Source organism: Eucyclogobius newberryi, unplaced genomic scaffold, assembly GCF_026437365.1.
Source record: "Eucyclogobius newberryi isolate DKJ021-1_F unplaced genomic scaffold, fEucNew1.0.hap1 SCAF_43, whole genome shotgun sequence".
Taxonomy (NCBI): Eukaryota; Metazoa; Chordata; class Actinopteri; order Gobiiformes; family Gobiidae; genus Eucyclogobius; species Eucyclogobius newberryi.
The window spans coordinates 473,111-496,799 of NW_027316090.1; the positions used below are offsets into that span (position 1 = coordinate 473,111).

At 47.3% G+C, this 23,689-nt stretch overlaps 1 protein-coding gene across 2 annotated transcripts in view; it reads left to right on the top strand.

Moving 5' to 3' along the window:
* cep43 (centrosomal protein 43) overlaps positions 1-23,689 on the top strand; it is a 32,394-nt gene that overhangs the window by 3,122 nt on the left and 5,583 nt on the right. The window contains exons 4-17 of one of the 2 annotated variants that reach the window (XM_072464281.1): positions 2,277-2,365; positions 7,213-7,329; positions 10,178-10,234; positions 10,402-10,472; positions 11,409-11,464; positions 11,812-11,873; positions 12,067-12,117; positions 14,202-14,506; positions 15,941-15,994; positions 16,922-16,957; positions 17,097-17,164; positions 20,155-20,223; positions 20,468-20,501; positions 22,530-22,617. In XM_072464281.1, the coding sequence (XP_072320382.1) occupies positions 2,277-2,365; positions 7,213-7,329; positions 10,178-10,234; positions 10,402-10,472; positions 11,409-11,464; positions 11,812-11,873; positions 12,067-12,117; positions 14,202-14,506; positions 15,941-15,994; positions 16,922-16,957; positions 17,097-17,164; positions 20,155-20,223; positions 20,468-20,501; positions 22,530-22,617 (1,157 nt within the window). Of the gene's footprint in view, positions 1-2,276; positions 2,366-7,212; positions 7,474-10,177; positions 10,235-10,401; positions 10,473-11,408; positions 11,465-11,811; positions 11,874-12,066; positions 12,118-14,201; positions 14,507-15,940; positions 15,995-16,921; positions 16,958-17,096; positions 17,165-20,154; positions 20,224-20,467; positions 20,502-22,529; positions 22,618-23,689 lie in introns of both variants that reach the window. The other variant, XM_072464280.1, reaches the window with a different exon arrangement.

The following is a 23,689-nucleotide window of genomic DNA, read 5'->3' on the forward strand; positions in this document are numbered from 1 at the left end:
TGCTCATGGATACAAAATAATGTGCATCAAACATGACACAACTGTGAAGTCAATAAAGCACAAAGATATCATATTATTCTCTTTATTTGAAGATTACCAGCTTAAATAGCTTTTTCTGCTTTTTTATCGTTCTAACATCGACGTTCCAAAGTCAAATTTACAGATCTTCAAACAAATGTGATTTGATCTGTTTTTCGATAAACCTTCACCTGCAGGAAAGACTCACATTCTCTCTGTCGTTCTCACGTTCTCTCTGTCGTTCTCACGTTCTCTCTGTCGTTCTCACGTTCTCTCTGTCGTTCTCACATTCTCTCTGTCGTTCTCACATTCTCTCTGTCGTTCTCACGTTCTCTCTGTCGTTCTCACATTCTCGCTGTCGTTCTCACATTCTCTCTGTCGTTCTCACATTCTCTCTGTCGTTCTCACATTCTCTCTGTCGTTCTCACATTCTCTCTGTCGTTCTCACATTCTCTGTCGTTCTCACATTCTCTGTCGTTCTCACGTTCTCGCTGTCGTTCTCACGTTCTCTCTGTCGTTCTCACGTTCTCTCTGTCATTCTCACATTCTCTCTGTCGTTCTCACATTCTCTCTGTCGTTCTCACATTCTCGCTGTTGTTCTCACGTTCTCTGTCGTTCTCACGTTCTCTCTGTCGTTCTCACATTCTCGCTGGTTCTCAAGTTCTCTCTGTCGTTCTCACGTTCTCGCTGTCGTTCTCACGTTCTCTCTGTCGTTCTCACGTTCTCTCTGTCGTTCTCACGTTCTCGCTGTCGTTCTCACGTTCTCTCTGTCGTTCTCACATTCTCGCTGGTTCTCAAGTTCTCTCTGTCGTTCTCACGTTCTCTCTCGTTCTCACGTTCTCTCTCACGTGTTCTCTGTCGTTCTCTCTCACGTTCTCACGTTCTCTCAGTCGTTCTCACATTCTCTTTGGTTCTCACGTTCTCTGTTGTTCTCACGTTCTCTCTCGTTCTCACATTCTCTTTGGTTCTCACGTTCTCTGTTGTTCTCACATTCTCTTTGGTTCTCACGTTCTCTGTCGTTCTCACGTTCTCTCTCGTTCTCACGTTCTCTCTCGTTCTCTCTCGTTCTCTCTGTCGTTCTCTCTGTCTTTCTCTCGTTCTCACGTTCTCTCTCAGGTTCTCTTTCATGTTCTCTCTCACATTCTCTCTGTCGTTCTCACGTTCTCTTTGGTTCTCACGTTCTCTCTGTCGTTCTCACATTCTCTCTGTCGTTCTCACGTTCTCTCTGTCGTTCTCACGTTCTCTCTGTCGTTCTCACATTCTCGCTGTCGTTCTCACATTCTCTCTGTCGTTCTCACATTCTCTCTGTCGTTCTCACATTCTCTGTCGTTCTCACATTCTCTGTCGTTCTCACATTCTCTGTCGTTCTCACGTTCTCGCTGTCGTTCTCACGTTCTCTCTGTCGTTCTCACGTTCTCTCTGTCATTCTCACATTCTCTCTGTCGTTCTCACATTCTCGCTGTTGTTCTCACGTTCTCTGTCGTTCTCACGTTCTCTCTGTCGTTCTCACATTCTCGCTGGTTCTCAAGTTCTCTCTGTCGTTCTCACGTTCTCGCTGTCGTTCTCACGTTCTCTCTGTCGTTCTCACGTTCTCTCTGTCGTTGTCACGTTCTCGCTGTCGTTCTCACGTTCTCTGTCGTTCTCACGTTCTCTCTGTCGTTCTCACATTCTCGCTGGTTCTCAAGTTCTCTCTGTCGTTCTCACGTTCTCTCTCGTTCTCACGTTCTCTCTCACGTGTTCTCTGTCGTTCTCTCTCACGTTCTCACGTTCTCTCAGTCGTTCTCACATTCTCTTTGGTTCTCACGTTCTCTGTTGTTCTCACGTTCTCTCTCGTTCTCACATTCTCTTTGGTTCTCACGTTCTCTGTTGTTCTCACATTCTCTTTGGTTCTCACGTTCTCTGTCGTTCTCACGTTCTCTCTCGTTCTCACGTTCTCTCTCGTTCTCTCTCGTTCTCTCTGTCGTTCTCTCTGTCTTTCTCTCGTTCTCACGTTCTCTCTCAGGTTCTCTTTCATGTTCTCTCTCACATTCTCTCTGTCGTTCTCACGTTCTCTTTGGTTCTCACGTTCTCTCTCGTTCTCACGTTCTCTCTGTCGTTCTCACGTTCTCTTTGGTTCTCACGTTCTCTCTCGTTCTCACGTTCTGTCTGTCGTTCTGTCTGTCGTTCTCACGTTCTCTCTTTGGTTCTCTCGTTCTCACGTTCTCTCTGTCGTTCTCTCTGTCGTTCTCACGTTCTCTCTTTGGTTCTTTGGTTCTCAGGTCGTGTTGTGGCCGCTCTGGTTCTGGACTTTCTGCAGGTTTTTGATCTGGACTTCACTCGCTCCGTGTTTGAGCCTGAGATAAACACAGTGAGTTTTTAAACTCTGAAACGGGAGTGAGTGACCTATGAGCTGTGAGTCTGTGACCTATGACCTGTGAGTCTATGACCTGTGAGTCTGTGACCTGTGAGTCTGTGACTTATGACCTGTGAGTCTGTGACCTGTGAGTCTGTGATTTATGACCTGTGAGTCTGTGACCTATGACCTCTTAGTCTGTGACCTGTGAGTCTGTGACTTATGACCTGTGAGTCTGTGACCTATGACCTGTTAGTCTGTGACCTGTGAGTGTGACTCACCTGTGAGTGTGACTCACCTGTGAGTCTGACTTATGACCTGTGAGTCTGTGACCTATGACCTGTGAGTCTGTGACCTGTGAGTCTGTGACTTATGACCTGTGAGTCTGTGACTTATGACCTGTGAGTCTGTGACCTATGACCTGTTAGTCTGTGACCTATGACCTGTTAGTCTGTGACCTATGACCTGTGAGTCTATGACCTGTGAGTCTGTGACCTGTGAGTCTGTGACCTGTGAGTCTGTGACCTATGACATGTGAGTCTGTGACCTATGCCCTGTGAGTCTGTGACCTATGACCTGTGAGTCTGTGACCTATGACCTGTGAGTCTATGACCTGTGAGTCTGTGACCTGTGAGTCTGTGACCTGTGAGTCTGTGACCTATGACCTGTTAGTCTGTGAGTCTGTGACCTGTTAGTCTGTGACCTGTGAGTCTGTGACCTGTGAGTCTGTGACCTATGAGTCTGACCTATGACCTGTGAGTCTATGACCTGTTAGTCTGTGACCTATGACCTGTGAGTCTGTGACCTATGACCTGTTAGTCTGTGACCTGTGAGTCTGTGACCTGTGAGTCTGTGACCTATGAGTCTGACCTATGACCTGTGAGTCTATGACCTGTCAGTCTGTGACCTGTGAGTCTGTGACCTATGACATGTGAGTCTGTGACCTATGACCTGTGAGTCTGTGACCTGTGAGTGTGTGACCTGTTAGTCTGTGAGTCTGTGACCTATGACCTGTTTGTCTGTGAGTCTGTGACCTGTGAGTCTGACCTATGAGTCTGTGACCTATGACCTGTTAGTCTGTGACCTGTGAGTCTATGACCTGTGAGTCTATGACCTGTGAGTCTGTGACCTATGACCTGTGAGTGTGTGACCTATGACCTGTTAGTCTGTGACCTGTGAGTCTGTGACCTATGACCTGTTGGTCTGTGACCTGTGAGTCTGTGACCTGTGAGTCTGTGACCTATGACCTGTGAGTCTGTAACCTGTGTGTCTGTGACCTATGACATGTGAGTCTGTGACCTATGACCTGTGAGTCTGTGACCTGTGAGTCTGTGACCTATGACCTGTGAGTGTGTGATCTGTGACCTGTTAGTCTGTGACCTGTGAGTCTGTGACCTGTGAGTCTGTGACCTGTGAGTCTGTGACCTATGACCTGTGAGTCTGTAACCTGTGTGTCTGTGACCTATGACATGTGAGTCTGTGACCTATGACCTGTGAGTCTGTGACCTGTGAGTCTGTGACCTATGACCTGTGAGTGTGTGACCTGTGAGTGTGTTACCTGTGAGTCTATGACCTGTGAGTCTGTGACCTATGACCTGTGAGTGTGTGACCTGTGAGTATGACCTGTGAGTCTGTGACCTGTGAGTCTGTGACCTATGACCTGTGAGTGTGTGACCTGTGACTCTATGACCTGTGAGTCTGTGACCTGTGAGTGTGTGATCTGTGACCTGTTAGTCTGTGACCTGTGAGTCTATGACCTGTGAGTCTATGACCTGTGAGTCTGTGACCTATGACCTGTGAGTGTGTGACCTCTGAGTCTATGACCTGTGAGTGTGTGACCTGTGAGTCGGTAACCAGTGACCTTTGAGTCTGTGACCTTTGAGTCAGTGACCTGTGTGTGTGTGACCTCTGATTCTGTGACCAGTGACCTTTGAGTCAGTGACCTATGACCTGTGAGTCTGTGACCTGTGAGTCTGTGACCTATGACCTGTGAGTCTGTGACCTGTTAGTCTGTGACCTTTGAGTCAGTGACCTGTGAGTCTGTGAGTGTGTGACCTTTGCATCTGTGACCTTTGAATCAGTGACATGTGAGTCAGTGACCTTTGAGTCAGTGACCTATGACCTGTGAGTCTGTGACCTGTGTGTCTGTGACCTATGACATGTGAGTCTGTGACCTGTGAGTCTGTGACCTATGACCTGTTGGTCTGTGACCTGTGAGTCTGTGACCTGTGAGTCTGTGACCTATGAGTCTGTGACCTATGACCTGTGAGTCTGTAACCTGTGTGTCTGTGACCTATGACATGTGAGTCTGTGACCTATGACCTGTGAGTCTGTGACCTGTGAGTCTGTGACCTATGACCTGTGAGTGTGTTACCTGTGAGTCTATGACCTGTGAGTCTGTGACCTATGACCTGTGAGTGTGTGACCTGTGAGTATGACCTGTGAGTCTGTGACCTGTGAGTCTGTGACCTATGACCTGTGAGTGTGTGACCTGTGACTCTATGACCTGTGAGTCTGTGACCTGTGAGTGTGTGATCTGTGACCTGTTAGTCTGTGACCTGTGAGTCTATGACCTGTGAGTCTGTGACCTATGACCTGTGAGTGTGTGACCTCTGAGTCTATGACCTGTGAGTGTGTGACCTGTGAGTCGGTAACCAGTGACCTTTGAGTCTGTGACCTTTGAGTCAGTGACCTGTGTGTGTGTGACCTCTGATTCTGTGACCAGTGACCTTTGAGTCAGTTACCTTTGAGTCAGTGACCTATGACCTGTGAGTCTGTGACCTGTGAGTCTGTGACCTATGACCTGTGAGTCTGTGACCTGTTAGTCTGTGACCTTTGAGTCAGTGACCTGTGAGTCTGTGAGTGTGTGACCTTTGCATCTGTGACCTTTGAATCAGTGACATGTGAGTCAGTGACCTTTGAGTCAGTGACCTATGACCTGTGAGTCTGTGACCTGTGTATCTGTGACCTATGACATGTGAGTCTGTGACCTGTGTGTCTGTGACCTATGACATGTGTGTCTGTGACCTATGACATGTGAGTCAGTGACCTGTGTGTCTGTGACCTATGACATGTGAGTCTGTGACCTGTGTCTGTGACCTATGACATGTGAGTCTGTGACCTGTGTGTCTGTGACCTATGACATGTGAGTCTGTGACCTGTGTGTCTGTGACCTATGACATGTGAGTCTGTGACCTGTGTCTGTGACCTATGACATGTGAGTCTGTGACCTGTGTGTCTGTGACCTATGACATGTGAGTCTGTGACCTGTGTGTCTGTGACCTATGACATGTGAGTCTGTGACCTGTGTGTCTGTGACCTATGACATGTGAGTCTGTGACCTATGAGTCTGACCTGTGAGTCTGTGACCTGTGAGTCTGTGACCTATGACCTGTTAGTGTGTGACCTGTGAGTCTGTGACCTGTGTGACTGTGACCTATGACATGTGAGTCTGTGACCTGTGAGTCTGTGACCTATGACCTGTGAGTGTGTGACCTGTGAGTCTATGACCTGTGAGTCTGTGACCTATGACCTGTGAGTATGTGACCTGTGCGTGTGTTACCTGTGAGTCGGTAACCAGTGACCTTTGAGTCTGTGACCTTTGAGTCAGTGACCTATGACCTGTAAGTCTATGACCTGTGAGTGTGTGACCTGTGAGTCGGTAACCAGTGACCTTTGAGTCTGTGACCTTTGAGTCAGTGACCTATGACCTGTGAGTGTGTGACTTCTGAGTCTGTGACCAGTGACCTTTGAGTCAGTGACCTTTGAGTCAGTGACCTGTGAGTGTGTGAGTCTGTGACCTATGAGTCTGTAACCAGTGACCTGTGAGTCTGTGACCTTTGAGGCAGTGACCTGTGAGTCTGTGACCTTTGAGTCAGTGACCTTTGAGTCAGTGACATTTGAGTCAGTGACCTGTGAGTGTGTGACCTTTGCATCTGTGACCTTTGAATCAGTGACATGTGAGTCAGTGACCTGTGAGTCAGTGACCTGTGAGTCAGTGACCTTTGAGTCTGTGACCTGTGAGTCTGTGACCTTTGAGTAAGTGACCTGTGAGTCTGACCTTTGAGGCAGTGACCTGTGAGTCTGTAACCTGTGAGTCTGTAACCTTTGAGTCTGTGACCTGTGAGTCTGTGACCTTTGAGTAAGTGACCTTTGAGGCAGTGACCTTTGAGGCAGTGACCTGTGAGTCAGTGAACTTTGAGTCAGTGACCTGTGAGTCAGTGACCTGTGAGTCAGTGACCTTTGAGTCTGTGACCTCTGAGTCTGTGACCTTTGAGTCTGTGACCTGTGAGTCTGTGACCTTTGAGTCAGTGACCTGTGAGTCAGTGTCCTGTGAGTCAGTGACCTTTGAGTCTGTGACCTTTGAGTCAGTGACCTGTGAGTCAGTGACCTTTGAGTAAGTGACCTGTGAGTCAGTGACCTTTGAGTCTGTGACCTTTGAGTCAGTGACCTGTGAGTCAGTGACCTTTGAGTAAGTGACCTGTGAGTCAGTGACCTGTGAGTCTGTGACCTTTGAGTCAGTGACATTTGAGTCAGTGACCTGTGAGTCTGTGACCTGTGAGTCTGTGACCTGTGAGTCAGTGACCTTTGAGTCTGTGACCTTTGGGTCTGTGACCTTTGGGTCTGTGACCTTTGAGTAAGTGACCTGTGAGTCAGTGACCTGTGAGTCAGTGACCTGTGAGTCTGTGACCTTTGAGTCTGTGACCTGTGAGTCTGTGACCTTTGAGTAAGTGACCTGTGAGTCTGTGACCTGTGAGTCAGTGACCTGTGAGTCAGTGAACTTTGAGTCAGTGAACTTTGAGTCAGTGACCTGTGAGTCTCTGACCTGTGATAAAACTTTGCTTGTGATATTGTCTGGTCAGAAGCAGCTGGAGTCCAGGGACCAGCTCTGCAAAGTCCTGGACCTGGCCCCAAACCCAAAGAGTCCAGTTCTACTGGAACTGGTCCAGAGACAACACCAAGACCAGACCAGAGACCAGGTAAGAAACCAGACCAGAGACCAGACCAGAGACCAGACCAGAGACCAGGTAAGAGACCAGACCAGAGACCAGACCAGAGACCAGACCAGAGACCAGACCAGAGACCAGGTAAGAGACCAGACCAGAGACCAGACCAGAGACCAGGTAAGAAACCAGACCAGAGACCAGACCAGAGACCAGACCAGAGACCAGGTAAGAGACCAGACCAGAGACCAGACCAGAGACCAGACCAGAGACCAGACCAGAGACCAGGTAAGAGACCAGACCAGAGACCAGACCAGAGACCAGACCAGAGACCAGACCAGAGACCAGGTAAGAGACCAGACCAGAGACCAGACCAGAGACCAGACCAGAGACCAGGTAAGAAACCAGACCAGAGACCAGACCAGAGACCAGACCAGAGACCAGACCAGAGACCAGGTAAGAGACCAGACCAGAGACCAGACCAGAGACCAGACCAGAGACCAGACCAGAGACCAGGTAAGAGACCAGACCAGAGACCAGACCAGAGACCAGACCAGAGACCAGACCAGAGACCAGGTAAGAGACCAGACCAGAGACCAGACCATAGACCAGACCAGTGACCCGACCAGTGACCAGACCAGTGACCAGACCAGAGACCAGACCAGAGACCAGACCAGAGACCAGACCACACACACATGCTTTCTGATCATGTGACCTAACGGCAGCATATAAAGAGGAAACAGAACTGGACCCAGTACTGACCCCTGAGGCACACCGTAAGTTACTGTAGAACAAGGGGAGGAGCTCTGGTTTACATGAACAACTGCTGTGGTGGGCTCTGGACCCTGCTGTGGTGGGCTCTGAACCCTGCTGTGGTGGGCTCTGAACCCTGCTGTGGTGGACTCTGGACCCTGCTGTGGTGGGCTCTGGACCCTGCTGTGGTGGGCTCTGGACCCTGCTGTGGTGGGCTCTGGACCCTGCTGTGGTGGGCTCTGGACCCTGCTGTGGTGGGCTGACTAAATATAAACTATGTAAAGTACATTTTGTATAGAAATGTTGAGTGTAGACTAGACCCAAGTTCTACTTTTGAACCATAAGACACTGTGCAGGCGAGCTGACTCCTGTCGTCCTCCTGGAGTCATGCCATGTCCCAGCTTCAAGTCGTCCATCATTGTCCCTGTCTCTGTCCCTGTCCCCATGAATCCCCGGATCTGGACTATATGACCACAGACCTGAGGCACTGACGACCCCCAGCTGTTTGCCTCCCACTTCCTCTGCACCACCATCACCAGGACCTCAAGTGGGACCTCACCATCACCAGGACCTCAAGTGGGACCTCACCATCACCAGGACCTCAAGTGGGACCTCACCATCACCAGGACCTCAAGTGGGACCTCACCATCACCAGGACCTCAAGTGGGACCTCACCATCACCAGGACCTCAAGTGGGACCTCACCATCACCAGGACCTCAAGTGGGACCTCACCATCACCAGGACCTCAAGTGGGTCCTCACCATCATCAAGACCTCAAGTGGGTCCTCACCATCATCAAGACCTCAAGTGGGACCTCACCATCACCAGGACCTCAAGTGGGACCTCACCATCATCAGGACCTCAAGTGGGACCTCACCATCATCAGGACCTCAAGTGGGACCTCACCATCATCAGGACCTCAAGTGGGACCTCACCATCACCAGGACCTCAAGTGGGACCTCACCATCATCAGGACCTCAAGTGGGACCTCACCATCATCAGGACCTCAAGTGGGACCTCACCATCACCAGGACCTCAAGTGGGACCTCACCATCGTCAGGACCTCAAGTGGGACCTCACCATCGCCAGGACCTCAAGTGGGACCTCACCATCATCAGGACCTCAAGTGGGACCTCACCATCACCAGGACCTCAAGTGGGACCTCACCATCACCAGGACCTCAAGTGGGACCTCACCATCATCAGGACCTCAAGTGGGACCTCACCATCACCAGGACCTCAAGTGGGACCTCACCATCGTCAGGACCTCAAGTGGGACCTCACCATCACCAGGACCTCAAGTGGGTCCTCACCATCATCAAGACCTCAAGTGGGACCTCACCATCACCAGGACCTCAAGTGGGACCTCACCATCACCAGGACCTCAAGTGGGACCTCACCATCATCAGGACCTCAAGTGGGACCTCACCATCAGCTCCAGCAGAGGATGAACTTCCTGCAGCAGCTTAAGAAAGACAAGCTGATGATGGAGCAGTTCTACATGACCATCACCTCCTCATCACCTCCTCATCACCTCCTCATCACCTCCTCCATCACCTCCTCATCACCTCCTCATCACCTCCTCCATCACCTCCTCATCACCTCCTCCATCACCTCCTCATCACCTCCTCAATCACCTCCTCAATCACCTCCTCAATCACCTCCTCATCACCTCCTCATCACCTCCTCATCACCTCCTCAATCACCTCCTCATCACCTCCTCATCACCTCTCCTCCACTCCCCTCAGGCAGGAGGCCTGCTAAAGCTAGAGGTTAAAGGTTATACAGTGAACCCTCGTTTATCGCGGGGGTCACGTTCCAAAACGAACCTGCAATAGGCGAAATCCGTGAAGTTAGAAACCTTTATTTTTTTACAGTTATTATACAATGAAATACTCCATAAAACATTGAAGCTCATACGCTCTCATCGGCCTCACAAACTTCAATTTGGCAAGTGGTTTTATGTACGTGTGCATATGAATCCATAATGTTATTGACACAGGAAGAGAAGACGCGGAGAGACAGTTTAGCCAATCAGAATGCAGAACACACTGCATGAAGCAGCGAGAGCGAGAAAAGGTGAATCACTGTATCTATAATTCTTCTGAACACTTGTGTGTCTGTTGTTTAGGGTCCTTCACAGAAACAGTTTGCGTGGGTTCGACAGAGATTTGACTCCTACGACAAAGTGAGTAACAAAGAGAGAATGAAGAAAAGAGAGAGAATGAAGAAAAGAGAGAGAATGAAGAAAAGAGAGAGAATGAAGAAAAGAGAGAGAATGAAGAAAAGAGAGAGAATGAAGAAAAGAGAGAGAATGAAGAAAAGACAGGACATTTTCACATGTTTGTGTTTCAGGACGACAGCGGCTCCATAAACAAAGACCAAGTGGAAAGAGTTTTCATCGACCTGTTTCCCCACGTCAACAGGTGAACTTCCTCCCTCCCTCTCCCTCCCTCCCTCCCTCTCGCTCCCTCCCTCTCCCTCCCTCCCTCTCGCTCCCTCCCTCCCTCTCGCTCCCTCCCTCTCGCTCCCTCCCGCTCGCTCCCTCCCGCTTCCTTCCTCTCGCTCCCTTCCTCTCGCTTCCTTCCTCTCGCTCCCTTCCTCTCGCTTCCTCCCTCTCGCTCCCTCCCTCTCGCTCCCTCCCTCTCGCTCCCTCCCTCTCGCTCCCTCCCTCTCGCTTCCTCCCTCTCGCTTCCTCTCTCTCGCTTCCTCCCTCTCGCTTCCTCCCTCTCGCTTCCTTCCTCTCGCTCCCTCCCTCTCGCTTCCTTCCTCTCGCTCCCTCCTTCTCGCTTCCTCCCTCTCGCTTCCTTCCTCTCGCTCCCTCCCTCTCGCTTCCTTCCTCTCGCTCCCTTCCTCTCGCTTCCTTCCTCTCGCTCCCTTCCTCTCGCTCCCTCCCTCTCGCTCCCTCCCTCTCGCTCCCTCCCTCTCGCTCCCTCCCTCTCGCTTCCTCCCTCTCGCTCCCTCCCTCTCGCTTCCTCCCTCTCGCTTCCTCTCTCTCGCTTCCTCCCTCTCGCTTCCTCCCTCTCGCTTCCTTCCTCTCGCTCCCTCCCTCTCGCTTCCTTCCTCTCGCTCCATCCTTCTCGCTTCCTCCCTCTCGCTTCCTCTCTCTCGGTCCCTCCCTCTCGCTCCCTCCCTCTCGCTTCCTTCCTCTCGCTCCCTTCCTCTCGCTTCCTTCCTCTCGCTCCCTTCCTCTCGCTCCCTCCCTCTCGCTTCCTTCCTCTCGCTCCCTCCTTCTCGCTTCCTCCCTCTCGCTCCCTCCCTCTCGCTTCCTCTCACACTCTTTGTCCCTGATGTCACAAAAGCCTGTGTTATTGCCAATATTTTGGCATTTTACTCATAGAAATATTTTGGTTTTGTTGTAGAAATGTTATAAAGCAGTTTGTCCTGGAGGAGCTCCGAGACAGAGCCATGAACACCAGTGAGTCAAACTTGAAATAAACCAACTCTGTGACCATAGGGACCCTGACTCTGACCATAGAGACCCTGACTCTGTTACCATGTGGCCTAAGGGATGGGACAATAAACAATATTATATCTAATTAACTTCAAAAAGTAATAATTGTTCTGGTTATGGCGCGGTCCAGAGACACTCTCTTTTACCCACATAACTCCAAGAAACGAGGAGCAAGAGATGAGTCAAAACCAACAACACAAGAACTAAACAATTAAAGCCGACGGACCGCGGTGGAAAACAGACGCCTCACAAGCTAACGAGGCTAGCATGGCTAACACCCTCCACCGCTAACGAGTGTGTTTGTGCCTCAGAGTGCGAGTGGGGAACTGTCCGTCTGCTCTACCGGAGTCTGTTCTCTTTCGGCTCGTCTGTGGTGAGTCGAGCTTTTGTGCACATTTACTATCAGTAACAATATCAAGTATCATCAAGTCTCATCTGACTATGTCATGTGAGTCTGGAGCAGTTCTAATGATGATAATAATGATGATAATTATAATGATGCTGATGATGATGATGATGATGATGATGATGATGATGATGATCGTATATAATATTATGTGTCTCAGGTGCAGTGTGCAGAGGACTCAGAGGAGCCACTATCTGCTCTGCTCACACTAGTAATACAACAACCACTGTTTACACGGAATAAAACACGTTTACTCTGGAGAAAACATGTTTACTCTGGATTAAACTCTGGATAAAACACGTTTACTCTGGAGAAAACACGTTTACTCTGGATTAAAGTCTGGATAAAACACGTTTACTCTGGAGAAAACACGTTTACTCTGGATTAAAGTCTGGATAAAACACGTTTACTCAGGATAAAACACGTTTACTCTGGATAAAACACACGTTTACTCTGGATAAAACACACGTTTACTCTGGATAAAACACACGTTTACTCTGGATTAAACTCTGGATGAAACACGTTTACTCTGGAGAAAACACGTTTACTCTGGATTAAACTCTGGATGAAACACGTTTACTCTGGAGAAAACATGTTTACTCTAGACTAAAGTCTGGATAAAACACGTTTACTCTGGAGAAAACACGTTTACTCTGGATAAAACACACGTTTACTCTGGATAAAACACACGTTTACTCTGGATAAAACACACGTTTACTCTGGATTAAACACACGTTTACTCTGGATATAACACGTTTACTCTGGATATAACACGTTTACGCTGGATAAAACACACGTTTACTCTGGATAAAACATGTTTACTCTGGATATAACACGTTTACTCTGGATATAACACGTTTACGCTGGATAAAACACACGTTTACTCTGGATAAAACATGTTTACTCTGGATAAAACACGTTTACTCTGGATAAAACACACGTTTACTCTGGATAAAACACGTTTACTCTGGATAAAACACACGTTTACTCTGGATAAAACACGTTTACTCTGGATTAAACACACGTTTACTCTGGATTAAACATGTTTACTCTGGATATAACACGTTTACTCTGGATATAACGCGTTCACTCTGGATAAAACATGTTTACTCTGGATAAAACATGTTTACTCTGGACAAAACACGTTCACTCTGGATAAAACATGTTTACTCTGGATAAAACATGTTTACTCTGGACAAAACACGTTCACTCTGGATTAAACATGTTTACTCTGGATAAAACACGTTTACTCTGGACAAAACACGTTCACTCTGGATAAAACATGTTTACTCTGGATAAAACACGTTTACTCTGGACAAAACACACGTTTACTCTGGACAAAACACGTTCACTCTGGATAAAACACGTTTACTCTGGATAAAACACACGTTTACTCTGGATAAAACACGTTTACTCTGGATTAAACACACGTTTACTCTGGATAAAACACACTTTTACTCTGGATAAAACACGTTTACTCTGGATTAAACACACGTTTACTCTGGATAAAACACACTTTTACTCTGGATAAAACACGTTTACTCTCGATGAAACATGTTTACTCTGGATATAAAACGTTTACTCTGGATAAAGCACACGTTTACTCTGGATAAAACACACGTTTACGTTTACTCCGGATAAAACACGTTTATTTCGGATAAAACACGTGTACTATGGATAAAACACACGTTTACTCTGGATAAAACACACGTTTACTCTGGATAAAACACACGTTTACTCTGGATAAAACACACGTTTACTCTGGATAAAACACACGTTTACTCTGGATATAACACACGTTTACTCTGGATAAAACACACGTTTACTCTGGATAAAACACACGTTTACTCTGGATATAACACACGTTTACTCTGGATAAAACACACGTTTACTCTGGATAAAACACACGTTTACTCTGGATATAACACACGTTTACTCTGGATAAAACACACGTTTACTCTGGATAAAACACGTTTACTTCGGATAAAACACGTTTACTCTGGATATAACACACGTTTACTCTGGATAAAACACGTTTACTCTGGATAAAACACGTTTACTCTGGATAAAACACGTTTACTTCGGATAAAACACGTTTACTCTGGATATAACACACGTTTACTCTGGATAAAACACGTTTACTCTGGATAAAACACGTTTACTCTGGATAAAACACGTTTACTCCGGATAAAACACGTTTACTCTGGATAAAACAGTAAAAGTCTTTCTTCTATAAACCTAAGAAACGCTTCAGAGGAACGTCTAATGTTCACTCTCCGTTATAACTTGAAACAGGCCAAAGGAGACTCTGGTCTGAAGAAGAAATTGGACCTGGACCTGAAGGACCAGAAGGACCAGAAGGACAAAGGTGACCAGAAGGACCAGAAGGACAAAGGTGACCAGAAGGACCAGAAGGACAAAGGTGACCAAAAGGGCCAGAAGCACCAGAAGGACCAGAAGGACCAGAAGGACCAGAAGGGCCAAAGGAACCAGATGGACCAGATGAACATGGACCCTCAGAGGGACCTGGACCTGGACGATGTGGATGATGACTCGTTTTTTGATGATCCTCTTCCAGCGCCTCAGAAAACCTACGGCTGGTAAGTTGTGTCCTAGTTTAGTCCCGCTTTAGTCCTGCTTTAGTCCTGCTTTAGTCCAGCTTTAGTCCTGCTTTAGTCCAGCTTTATTCCAGCTTTAGTCCTGTTTTAGTCCTGCTTTAGTCCTGCTTTAGTCCTGCTTTAGTCCTGCTTTAGTCCAGCTTTAGTCCTGTTTTAGTCCTGCTTTAGTCCCGCTTTAGTCCCGCTTTAGTCCCGCTTTAGTCCAGCTTTAGTCCTGCTTTAGTCCAGCTTTAGTCCTGCTTTAGTCCTGTTTTAGTCCTGCTTTAGTCCAGCTTTATTCCAGCTTTAGTCCTGCTTTAGTCCTGCTTTAATCCAGCTTTAGTCCCGCTTTAGTCCCGCTTTAGTCCAGCTTTAGTCCTGCTTTAGTCCTGCTTTAGTCCTGCTTTAGTCCTGCTTTAGTCCTGCTTTAGTCCAGCTTTAGTCCTGCTTTAGTCCTGCTTTAGTCCTGCTTTAGTCCTGCTTTAGACCTGCTTTAGTCCCGCTTTAGTCCTGCTTTAGTCCTGCTTTAGACCTGCTTTAGTCCTGCTTTAGACCTGCTTTAGTCCCGCTTTAGTCCTGCTTTAGTCCTGCTTTAGACCTTCTTTAGTCCTGCTTTAGACCTGCTTTAGTCCAGCTTTAGTCCTGCTTTAGACCTGCTTTAGACCTGCTTTAGTCCTGCTTTAGTCCTGCTTTAGTCCTGCTTTAGACCTGCTTTAGTCCTGCTTTAGACCTGCTTTAGACCTGCTTTAGTCCTGCTTTAGTCCTGCTTTAGTCCTGCTTTAGACCTGCTTTAGACCTGCTTTAGTCCTGCTTTAGTCCTGCTTTAGTCCTGCTTTAGACCTGCTTTAGTCCTGCTTTAGACCTGCTTTAGTCCAGCTTTAGTCCTGCTTTAGACCTGCTTTAGACCTGCTTTAGTCCTGCTTTAGTCCTGCTTTAGACCTGCTTTAGACCTGCTTTAGACCTGCTTTAGTCCTGCTTTAGACCTGCTTTAGTCCTGCTTTAGACCTGCTTTAGTCCTGCTTTAGACCTGCTTTAGTCCTGCTTTAGACCTGCTTTAGTCCAGCTTTAGTCCTGCTTTAGACCTGCTTTAGACCTGCTTTAGTCCTGCTTTAGTCCTGCTTTAGTCCTGCTTTAGTCCTGCTTTAGACCTGCTTTAGACCTGCTTTAGACCTGCTTTAGTCCTGCTTTAGACCTGCTTTAGTCCTGCTTTAGTCCTGCTTTAGTCCAGCTTTAGTCCTGCTTTAGACCTGCTTTAGACCTGCTTTAGTCCTGCTTTAGTCCTGCTTTAGACCTGCTTTAGACCTGCTTTAGACCTGCTTTAGTCCTGCTTTAGACCTGCTTTAGTCCTGCTTTAGACCTGCTTTAGACCTGCTTTAGACCTGCTTTAGTCCTGCTTTAGACCTGCTTTAGTCCTGTTTTTCTCTCGGTCTCTCTCAGCTCTACAGACTCTGGTCCAGTACTGGGTTTGAGGCGGGACAAAAGTTTGAGCGAGTGAGTCTCGTCCAATCACATTCCTGCCTTCAGACTACACTCTACTATAATCCCTCACTCGTTGTTTCCTCTCCTCCTCTCTCCTCTCCTCTCTCCTCTCCTCCTCTCCTCCTCTCCTCCTCTCTCCTCTCCTCCTCTCTCCTCTCCTCTCTCCTCCCCTCCTCTCTCCTCCTCTCTCCTCCCCTCCTCTCTCCTCCTCTCTCCTCTCCTCCCCTCCTCTCTCCTCTCCTCCCCTCCTCTCTCTCTCCTCCTCTCCTCCCCTCCTCTCTCCTCCCCTCCTCTCTCCTCCCCTCTCCTCTCCCCTCCTCCCCTCCTCTCTCCTCTCCTCCTCTATCCTCTCCCCTCCTCTCTCCTCCTCTCTCCTCCCCTCCTCTCCTCCTCTCTCCTCCCCTCCTCTCCTCCTCTCTCCTCCCCTCCTCTCTCCTCCTCTCTCCTCCCCTCCTCTCCTCCTCTCTCCTCCCCTCCTCTCTCCTCCTCTCTCCTCTCCTCTCCTCCTCTCCTCTCCTCCTCTCTCCTCTCCTCCTCTCTCCTCTCTCCTCTCTCCTCTCCTCCTCTCCTCCCCTCCTCTCCTCCCCTCCTCTCCTCCCCTCCTCCTCTCCTCTCCTCCTCTCTCCTCTCTCTCCTCTCCTCCTCTCTCCTCTCCTCCTCTCTCCTCTCCTCCTCTCCTCTCTCCTCCCCTCCTCTCTCCTCCTCTCTCCTCTCTCTCCTCTCCTCCTCTCTCCTCTCCTCCTCTCTCCTCTCCTCCTCTCCTCTCTCCTCTCTCCTCCCCTCCTCTCTCCTCCTCTCTCCTCTCTCTCCTCTCCTCCTCTCTCCTCTCTCCTCTCTCCTCTCTCCTCTCTCCTCTCTCCTCTCCTCCTCTCTCCTCTCTCCTCTCCTCCCCTCCTCTCTCCTCTCCTCCTCTCTCCTCTCTCCTCCTCTCTCCTGTAGTCTCTCAGTGCTGGTTCCTCCTTCAGTTGAGTTCAGGTGAGACTCTTTCCTCTTAAACCCTTTCGTTCTTTTCTTTTCTTCTCATTTAACAAATATCTGGTCCCGGTCCCGGTCCCGGTCCCGGTCCCGGTCCTGGTCCTGGCTGTGGTTCTGATCTGGTTTTGGTCTGTTACAGGAAGCCTGAGAGTCCGGTCCAATCTCTGTCTCTGGGACCGAGCAGTTCTTCAGAGCCAAGCCGCACAGGTTAATCCTGAAACCTGGTTTAGACCTGGTTTAGTCCTGGTTTAGTCCCGGTTTAGACCCGGTTTAGGCCTGGTTTAGACCCGGGTTAGACCCGGTTTAGTCCTGGTTTAGACCCAGTTTAGTCCTGGTTTAGACCTGGTTTAGTCCTGGTTTAGTCCTGGTTTAGACCTGGTTTAGTCCTGGTTTAGACCTGGTTTAGACCTGGTTTAGTCCTGGTTTAGTCCTCTTCTAGCCCTGGTTTAGTCCTGGTTTAGTCCTGGTTTAGACCTGGTTTAGTCCTGGTTTAGACCTGGTTTAGACCTGGTTTAGTCCTGGTTTAGACCTGGTTTAGTCCTGGTTCGGACCTGGTTTAGTCCTGGTTTAGTCCTGGTTCGGACCTGGTTTAGTCCTGGTTTAGTCCTGGTTTAGACCTGGTTTAGACCTGGTTTAGACCTGGTTTAGTCCTGGTTTAGACCTGGTTTAGTCCTGGTTCGGACCTGGTTTAGTCCTGGTTTAGTCCTGGTTTAGACCTGGTTTAGACCTGGTTTAGTCCTGGTTTAGACCTGGTTTAGTCCTGGTTCGGACCTGGTTTAGTCCTGGTTTAGTCTTGGTTTAGTCCTGGTTTAGACCTGGTTTAGATCTGGTTTAGTCCTGGTTTAGTCCCGGTTTAGACCCGGTTTAGGCCTGGTTTAGACCCGGGTTGGACCCGGTTTAGTCCTGGTTTAGACCCGGTTTAGTCCCGGTTTAGTCCCGGTTTGGACCCAGTTTAGACCTGGTTTAGTCCTGGTTTAGTCCTGGTTTAGACCCGGTTTAGTCCCGGTATAGTCCCGGTTTAGTCCCGGTTTGGACCCAGTTTAGACCTGGTTTAGTCCTGGTTTAGTCCTGGTTTGGACCTGGTTTGGACCTGGTTTAGTCCTGGTTTAGACCTGGTTTAGACCTGGTTTAGACCTGGTTTAGTCCTGGTTTAGTCCTGGTTTAGACCTGGTTTAGTCCTGGTTTAGTCCTGGTTTAGACCTGGTTTAGACCTAGTTTAGTCCTGGTTCAGACCTGGTTTAGACCTGGTTTAGTCCTGGTTTAGTCCTGGTTTAGACCTGGTTTAGACCTGGTTTAGACCTGGTTTGGACCTGGTTTAGTCCTGGTTTAGACCTGGTTTAGACCTGGTTTAGTCCTGGTTTAGACCTGGTTTAGTCCTGGTTTAGACCTGGTTTAGACCTGGTTTAGTCCTGGTTTAGACCTGGTTTAGACCTGGTTTAGTCCTGGTTTAGTCCTGGTTTAGACCTGGTTTAGACCTGGTTTAGTCCTGGTTTAGACCTGGTTTAGTCCTGGTTTAGACCTGGTTTAGTCCTGGTTTAGTCCTGGTTTAGACCTGGTTTAGTCCTGGTTTAGACCTGGTTTAGACCTGGTTTAGTCCTGGTTTAGACCTGGTTTAGACCTGGTTTAGTCCTGGTTTAGTCCTGGTTTAGACCTGGTTTAGTCCTGGTTCGGACCTGGTTAAGTCCTGGTTTAGTCCTCTTCTAGCCCTGGTTTAGTCCTGGTTTAGTCCTGGTTTAGACCTGGTTTAGTCCTGGTTCGGACCTAGTCTAGCCCTGGTTTAGTCCTGGTTTAGTCCTCTTCTAGCCCTGGTTTAGTCCTGGTTTAGTCCTGGTTTAGACCTGGTTTAGTCCTGGTTTAGACCTGGTTTAGACCTGGTTTAGTCCTGGTTTAGACCTGGTTTAGTCCTGGTTCGGACCTGGTTTAGTCCTGGTTTAGTCCTGGTTCGGACCTGGTTTAGTCCTGGTTTAGTCCTGGTTTAGACCTGGTTTAGACCTGGTTTAGACCTGGTTTAGTCCTGGTTTAGACCTGGTTTAGTCCTGGTTCGGACCTGGTTTAGTCCTGGTTTAGTCCTGGTTTAGACCTGGTTTAGACCTGGTTTAGTCCTGGTTTAGACCTGGTTTAGTCCTGGTTCGGACCTGATTTAGTCCTGGTTTAGACCTGGTTTAGACCTGGTTTAGTCCTGGTTCGGACCTGGTTTAGTCCTGGTTTAGTCCTGGTTCGGACCTGGTTTAGTCCTGGTTTAGTCTTGGTTTAGTCCTGGTTTAGACCTGGTTTAGATCTGGTTTAGTCCTGGTTTAGTCCCGGTTTAGACCCGGTTTAGGCCTGGTTTAGACCCGGGTTGGACCCGGTTTAGTCCTGGTTTAGACCCGGTTTAGTCCCGGTATAGTCCCGGTTTAGTCCCGGTTTGGACCCAGTTTAGACCTGGTTTAGTCCTGGTTTAGTCCTGGTTTAGTCCTGGTTTAGTCCTGGTTTAGACCTGGTTTAGACCTGGTTTAGTCCTGGTTTGGACCTGGTTTAGTCCTGGTTTAGACCTGGTTTAGACCTGGTTTAGTCCTGGTTTAGTCCTGGTTTAGACCTGGTTTAGTCCTGGTTTAGTCCTGGTTTGGACCTGGTTTAGACCTAGTTTAGTCCTGGTTCAGACCTGGTTTAGACCTGGTTTAGTCCTGGTTTAGTCCTGGTTTAGACCTGGTTTAGTCCTGGTTTAGACCTGGTTTAGACCTGGTTTAGTCCTGGTTTAGACCTGGTTTAGTCCTGGTTTAGACCTGGTTTAGACCTGGTTTAGACCTGGTTTAGTCCTGGTTTAGACCTGGTTTAGACCTGGTTTAGTCCTGGTTTAGACCTGGTTTAGACCTGGTTTAGACCTGGTTCAGACCTGGTTCAGACCTGGTTTAGTCCTGGTTTAGTCCTGGTTTAGACCTGGTTTAGTCCTGGTTTAGTCCTGGTTTAGACCTGGTTTAGTCCTGGTTTAGTCCTGGTTTAGTCCTGGTTTAGTCCTGGTTTAGTCCTGGTTTAGACCTGGTTTAGTCCTGGTTTAGACCTGGTTTAGTCCTGGTTTAGTCCTGGTTTAGACCTGGTTTAGTCCTGGTTTAGACCTGGTTTAGTCCTGGTTTAGACCTGGTTTAGTCCTGGTTTAGTCCTGGTTTAGACCTGGTTTAGTCCTGGTTTAGACCTGGTTTAGACCTGGTTCTTTTTTCCAGGAGCCTCAAAAGCAAAAGAACTAAAAGACTCCAGGCCTCTGAGTGACCGAAGTGGAGCTCATCGTTTAGGTAAGAACTGGACCTGGACCTGGACCTGGTCTTGTTCCTGTTCCTGGTCCTGGACGTGGACCTGGTCCTGGTCCTGGTCCTGGACCTGGACCTGGTCCTGGACCTGGACCTGGACCTGGTCTTGTTCCTGTTCCTGGTCCTGGACCTGGTCCTGGTCCTGGTCTTGGACCTGGTCCTGGTCCTGGTCCTGGTCCTGGTCTTGGACCTGGTCCTGGTCCTGTTTTAACAATTCTTTGTGTTACAGATGAAGATGTGGAATATGATGATGACTTTAACAGGTCAGAGGCACTCCTCTCACTCTCTCTCTCTTCTCTCTCTTCTCTTTTATGATCTCTCTCTCTTCTCTCTCTTCTCCTTCATGATCTCTCTCTCTTCTCTCTCTTCTCCTTCATGGTCTCTCTCTCTTCTCCTTCATGGTCTCTCTCTCTTCTCCTTCATGATCTCTCTCTCTTCTCTCTCTCTCTTCTCTCTCTTCTCTTTTATGATCTCTCTCTCTTCTCTCTCTTCTCCTTCATGATCTCTCTCTCTTCTCTCTCTTCTCCTTCATGATCTCTCTCTCTTCTCTCTCTTCTCCTTTATGATCTCTCTCTCTTCTCCTTTATGATCTCTCTCTCTTCTCCTTCATGGTCTCTCTCTTCTCTCTCTTCTCCTTCATGGTCTCTCTCTCTTCTCCTTAATGATCTCTCTCTCTTCTCTCTCTTCTCCTTCATGATCTCTCGCTCTTCTCCTTCATGATCTCTCTCTCTTCTCTCTCTCTCTTCTCTCTCTTCTCCTTTATGATCTCTCTCTCTTCTCTCTCTTCTCTCTCATGGTCTCTCTCTCTTCTCTCTCTCTCTTCTCTCTCTTCTCCTTTATGATCTCTCTCTCTTCTCTCTCTTCTCCTTTATGATCTCTCTCTCTTCTCTCTCTTCTCTTTTATGATCTCTCTCTCTTCTCTCTCTTCTCCTTCATGATCTCTCTCTCTTCTCTCTCTTCTCCTTCATGATCTCTCTCTCTTCTCTCTCTTCTCCTTTATGATCTCTCTCTCTTCTCTCTCTTCTCTTTTATGATCTCTCTCTCTTCTCTCTCTTCTCCTTCATGGTCTCTCTCTCTTCTCTCTCTTCTCCTTTATGGTCTCTCTCTCTTCTCTCTCTTCTCTTTTATGATCTCTCTCTCTTCTCTCTCTTCTCCTTCATGATCTCTCTCTCTTCTCCTTTATGATCTCTCTCTCTTCTCCTTCATGGTCTCTCTCTTCTCTCTCTTCTCCTTCATGATCTCTCTCTCTTCTCTCTCTTCTCCTTCATGGTCTCTCTCTCTTCTCCTTCATGGTCTCTCTCTCTTCTCCTTCATGATCTCTCTCTCTTCTCTCTCTCTCTTCTCTCTCTTCTCCTTTATGATCTCTCTCTCTTCTCTCTCTTCTCTTTTATGATCTCTCTCTCTTCTCTCTCTCCTCCTTCATGATCTCTCTCTCTTCTCTCTCTTCTCCTTCATGATCTCTCTCTCTTCTCTCTCTTCTCCTTTATGATCTCTCTCTCTTCTCCTTTATGATCTCTCTCTCTTCTCCTTCATGGTCTCTCTCTTCTCTCTCTTCTCCTTCATGGTCTCTCTCTCTTCTCCTTAATGATCTCTCTCTCTTCTCTCTCTTCTCCTTCATGATCTCTCGCTCTTCTCCTTCATGGTCTCTCTCTCTTCTCCTTCATGATCTCTCTCTCTTCTCTCTCTCTCTTCTCTCTCTTCTCCTTCATGATCTCTCTCTCTTCTCTCTCTCTCTTCTCTCTCTTCTCCTTTATGATCTCTCTCTCTTCTCTCTCTTCTCTCTCATGGTCTCTCTCTCTTCTCTCTCTCTCTTCTCTCTCTTCTCCTTTATGATCTCTCTCTCTTCTCTCTCTTCTCCTTCATTGTCTCTCTCTCTTCTCCTTCATGATCTCTCTCTCTTCTCTCTCTTCTCCTTCATGGTCTCTTTCTCTTCTCTCTCTTCTCCTTTATGGTCTCTCTCTCTTCTCTCTCTTCTCCTTTATGGTCTCTCTCTCTTCTCTCTCTTCTCTTTTATGATCTCTCTCTCTTCTCTCTCTTCTCCTTCATGATCTCTCTCTCTTCTCTCTCTCTCTTCTCTCTCTTCTCCTTCATGATCTCTCGCTCTTCTCCTTCATGGTCTCTCTCTCTTCTCTCTCTTCTCCTTCATGGTCTCTCTCTCTTCTCCTTCATGGTCTCTCTCTCTTCTCCTTCATGGTCTCTCTCTCTTCTCTCTCTTCTCCTTCATGGTCTCTCTCTTCTCCTTCATGGTCTCTCTCTCTTCTCCTTCATGGTCTCTCTCTTCTCTTCCTCAGTCATCGCTCGTCTCTCTCTCGCAGTGAGCTGAGCATCGGGGAAGAGATCGAGGAGGTTTCAATAGAAGGCCCAGAATCCAGCCACAGGGTAAAAACACAACACAGCTAAAAACAACACAATATACAACTAAAAACAACACAATACAACTAAAAACAACACAACACAGCTAAAAACAACACAATATACAACTAAAAACAACACAATACAACTAAAAACAACACAACACAGCTAAAAACAACACAATATACAACTAAAAACAACACAATACAACTAAAAACAACACAACACAGCTAAAAACAACACATTACAGCTATAAACAACACAATAGAACTAAAAACAACACAACCCAGCTAAAAACAACACAATATACAACTAAAAACAACACAACACAGCTGAAAACAACACAATATACAACTAAAAACAACACAACACAGCTAAAAACAACACAGCACAGCTGAAAACAACACAATATACAACTAAAAACAACACAACAGCTGAAAACAACACAATATACAACTAAAAACAACACCACACAGCTAAAAACAACACAACACAGCTGAAAACAACACAATATAAAACTAAAAACAACACAACACAGCTTTAAACAACACAACACACGTAAAAACAACACAACACAGCTAAAACAACACATTACAGCTATAAACAACACAATAGAACTAAAAACAACAAAACACAGCTGAAAACAACACAATATACAACTAAAAACAACACAACAGCTGAAAACAACACAATATAAAACTAAAAACAACACAACAGAGCTAAAAACAACACAACACAGCTGAAAACAACACAATATAAAAAAACACAACACAGCTGAAAACAGCACCATATAAAACTAAAAACAACACAACACAGCTGAAAACAACACAATATACAACTAAAAACAACACAATACAACTAAAAACAACACAACACAGCTAAAAACAACACAATATACAACTTAAAAACAAAACAATATACAACTAAAAACAACACAATACAACTAAAAACAAAACAACACAACTAAAAACAACACAATACAGTTTAAAACAACAAAAGACAGCTAAAAACAACACATTAAAGCTAAAAATAACACAATACAGCTATAAACAACACAATACAGCAATAAACAACACAATACAGCTAAAACAACACAACA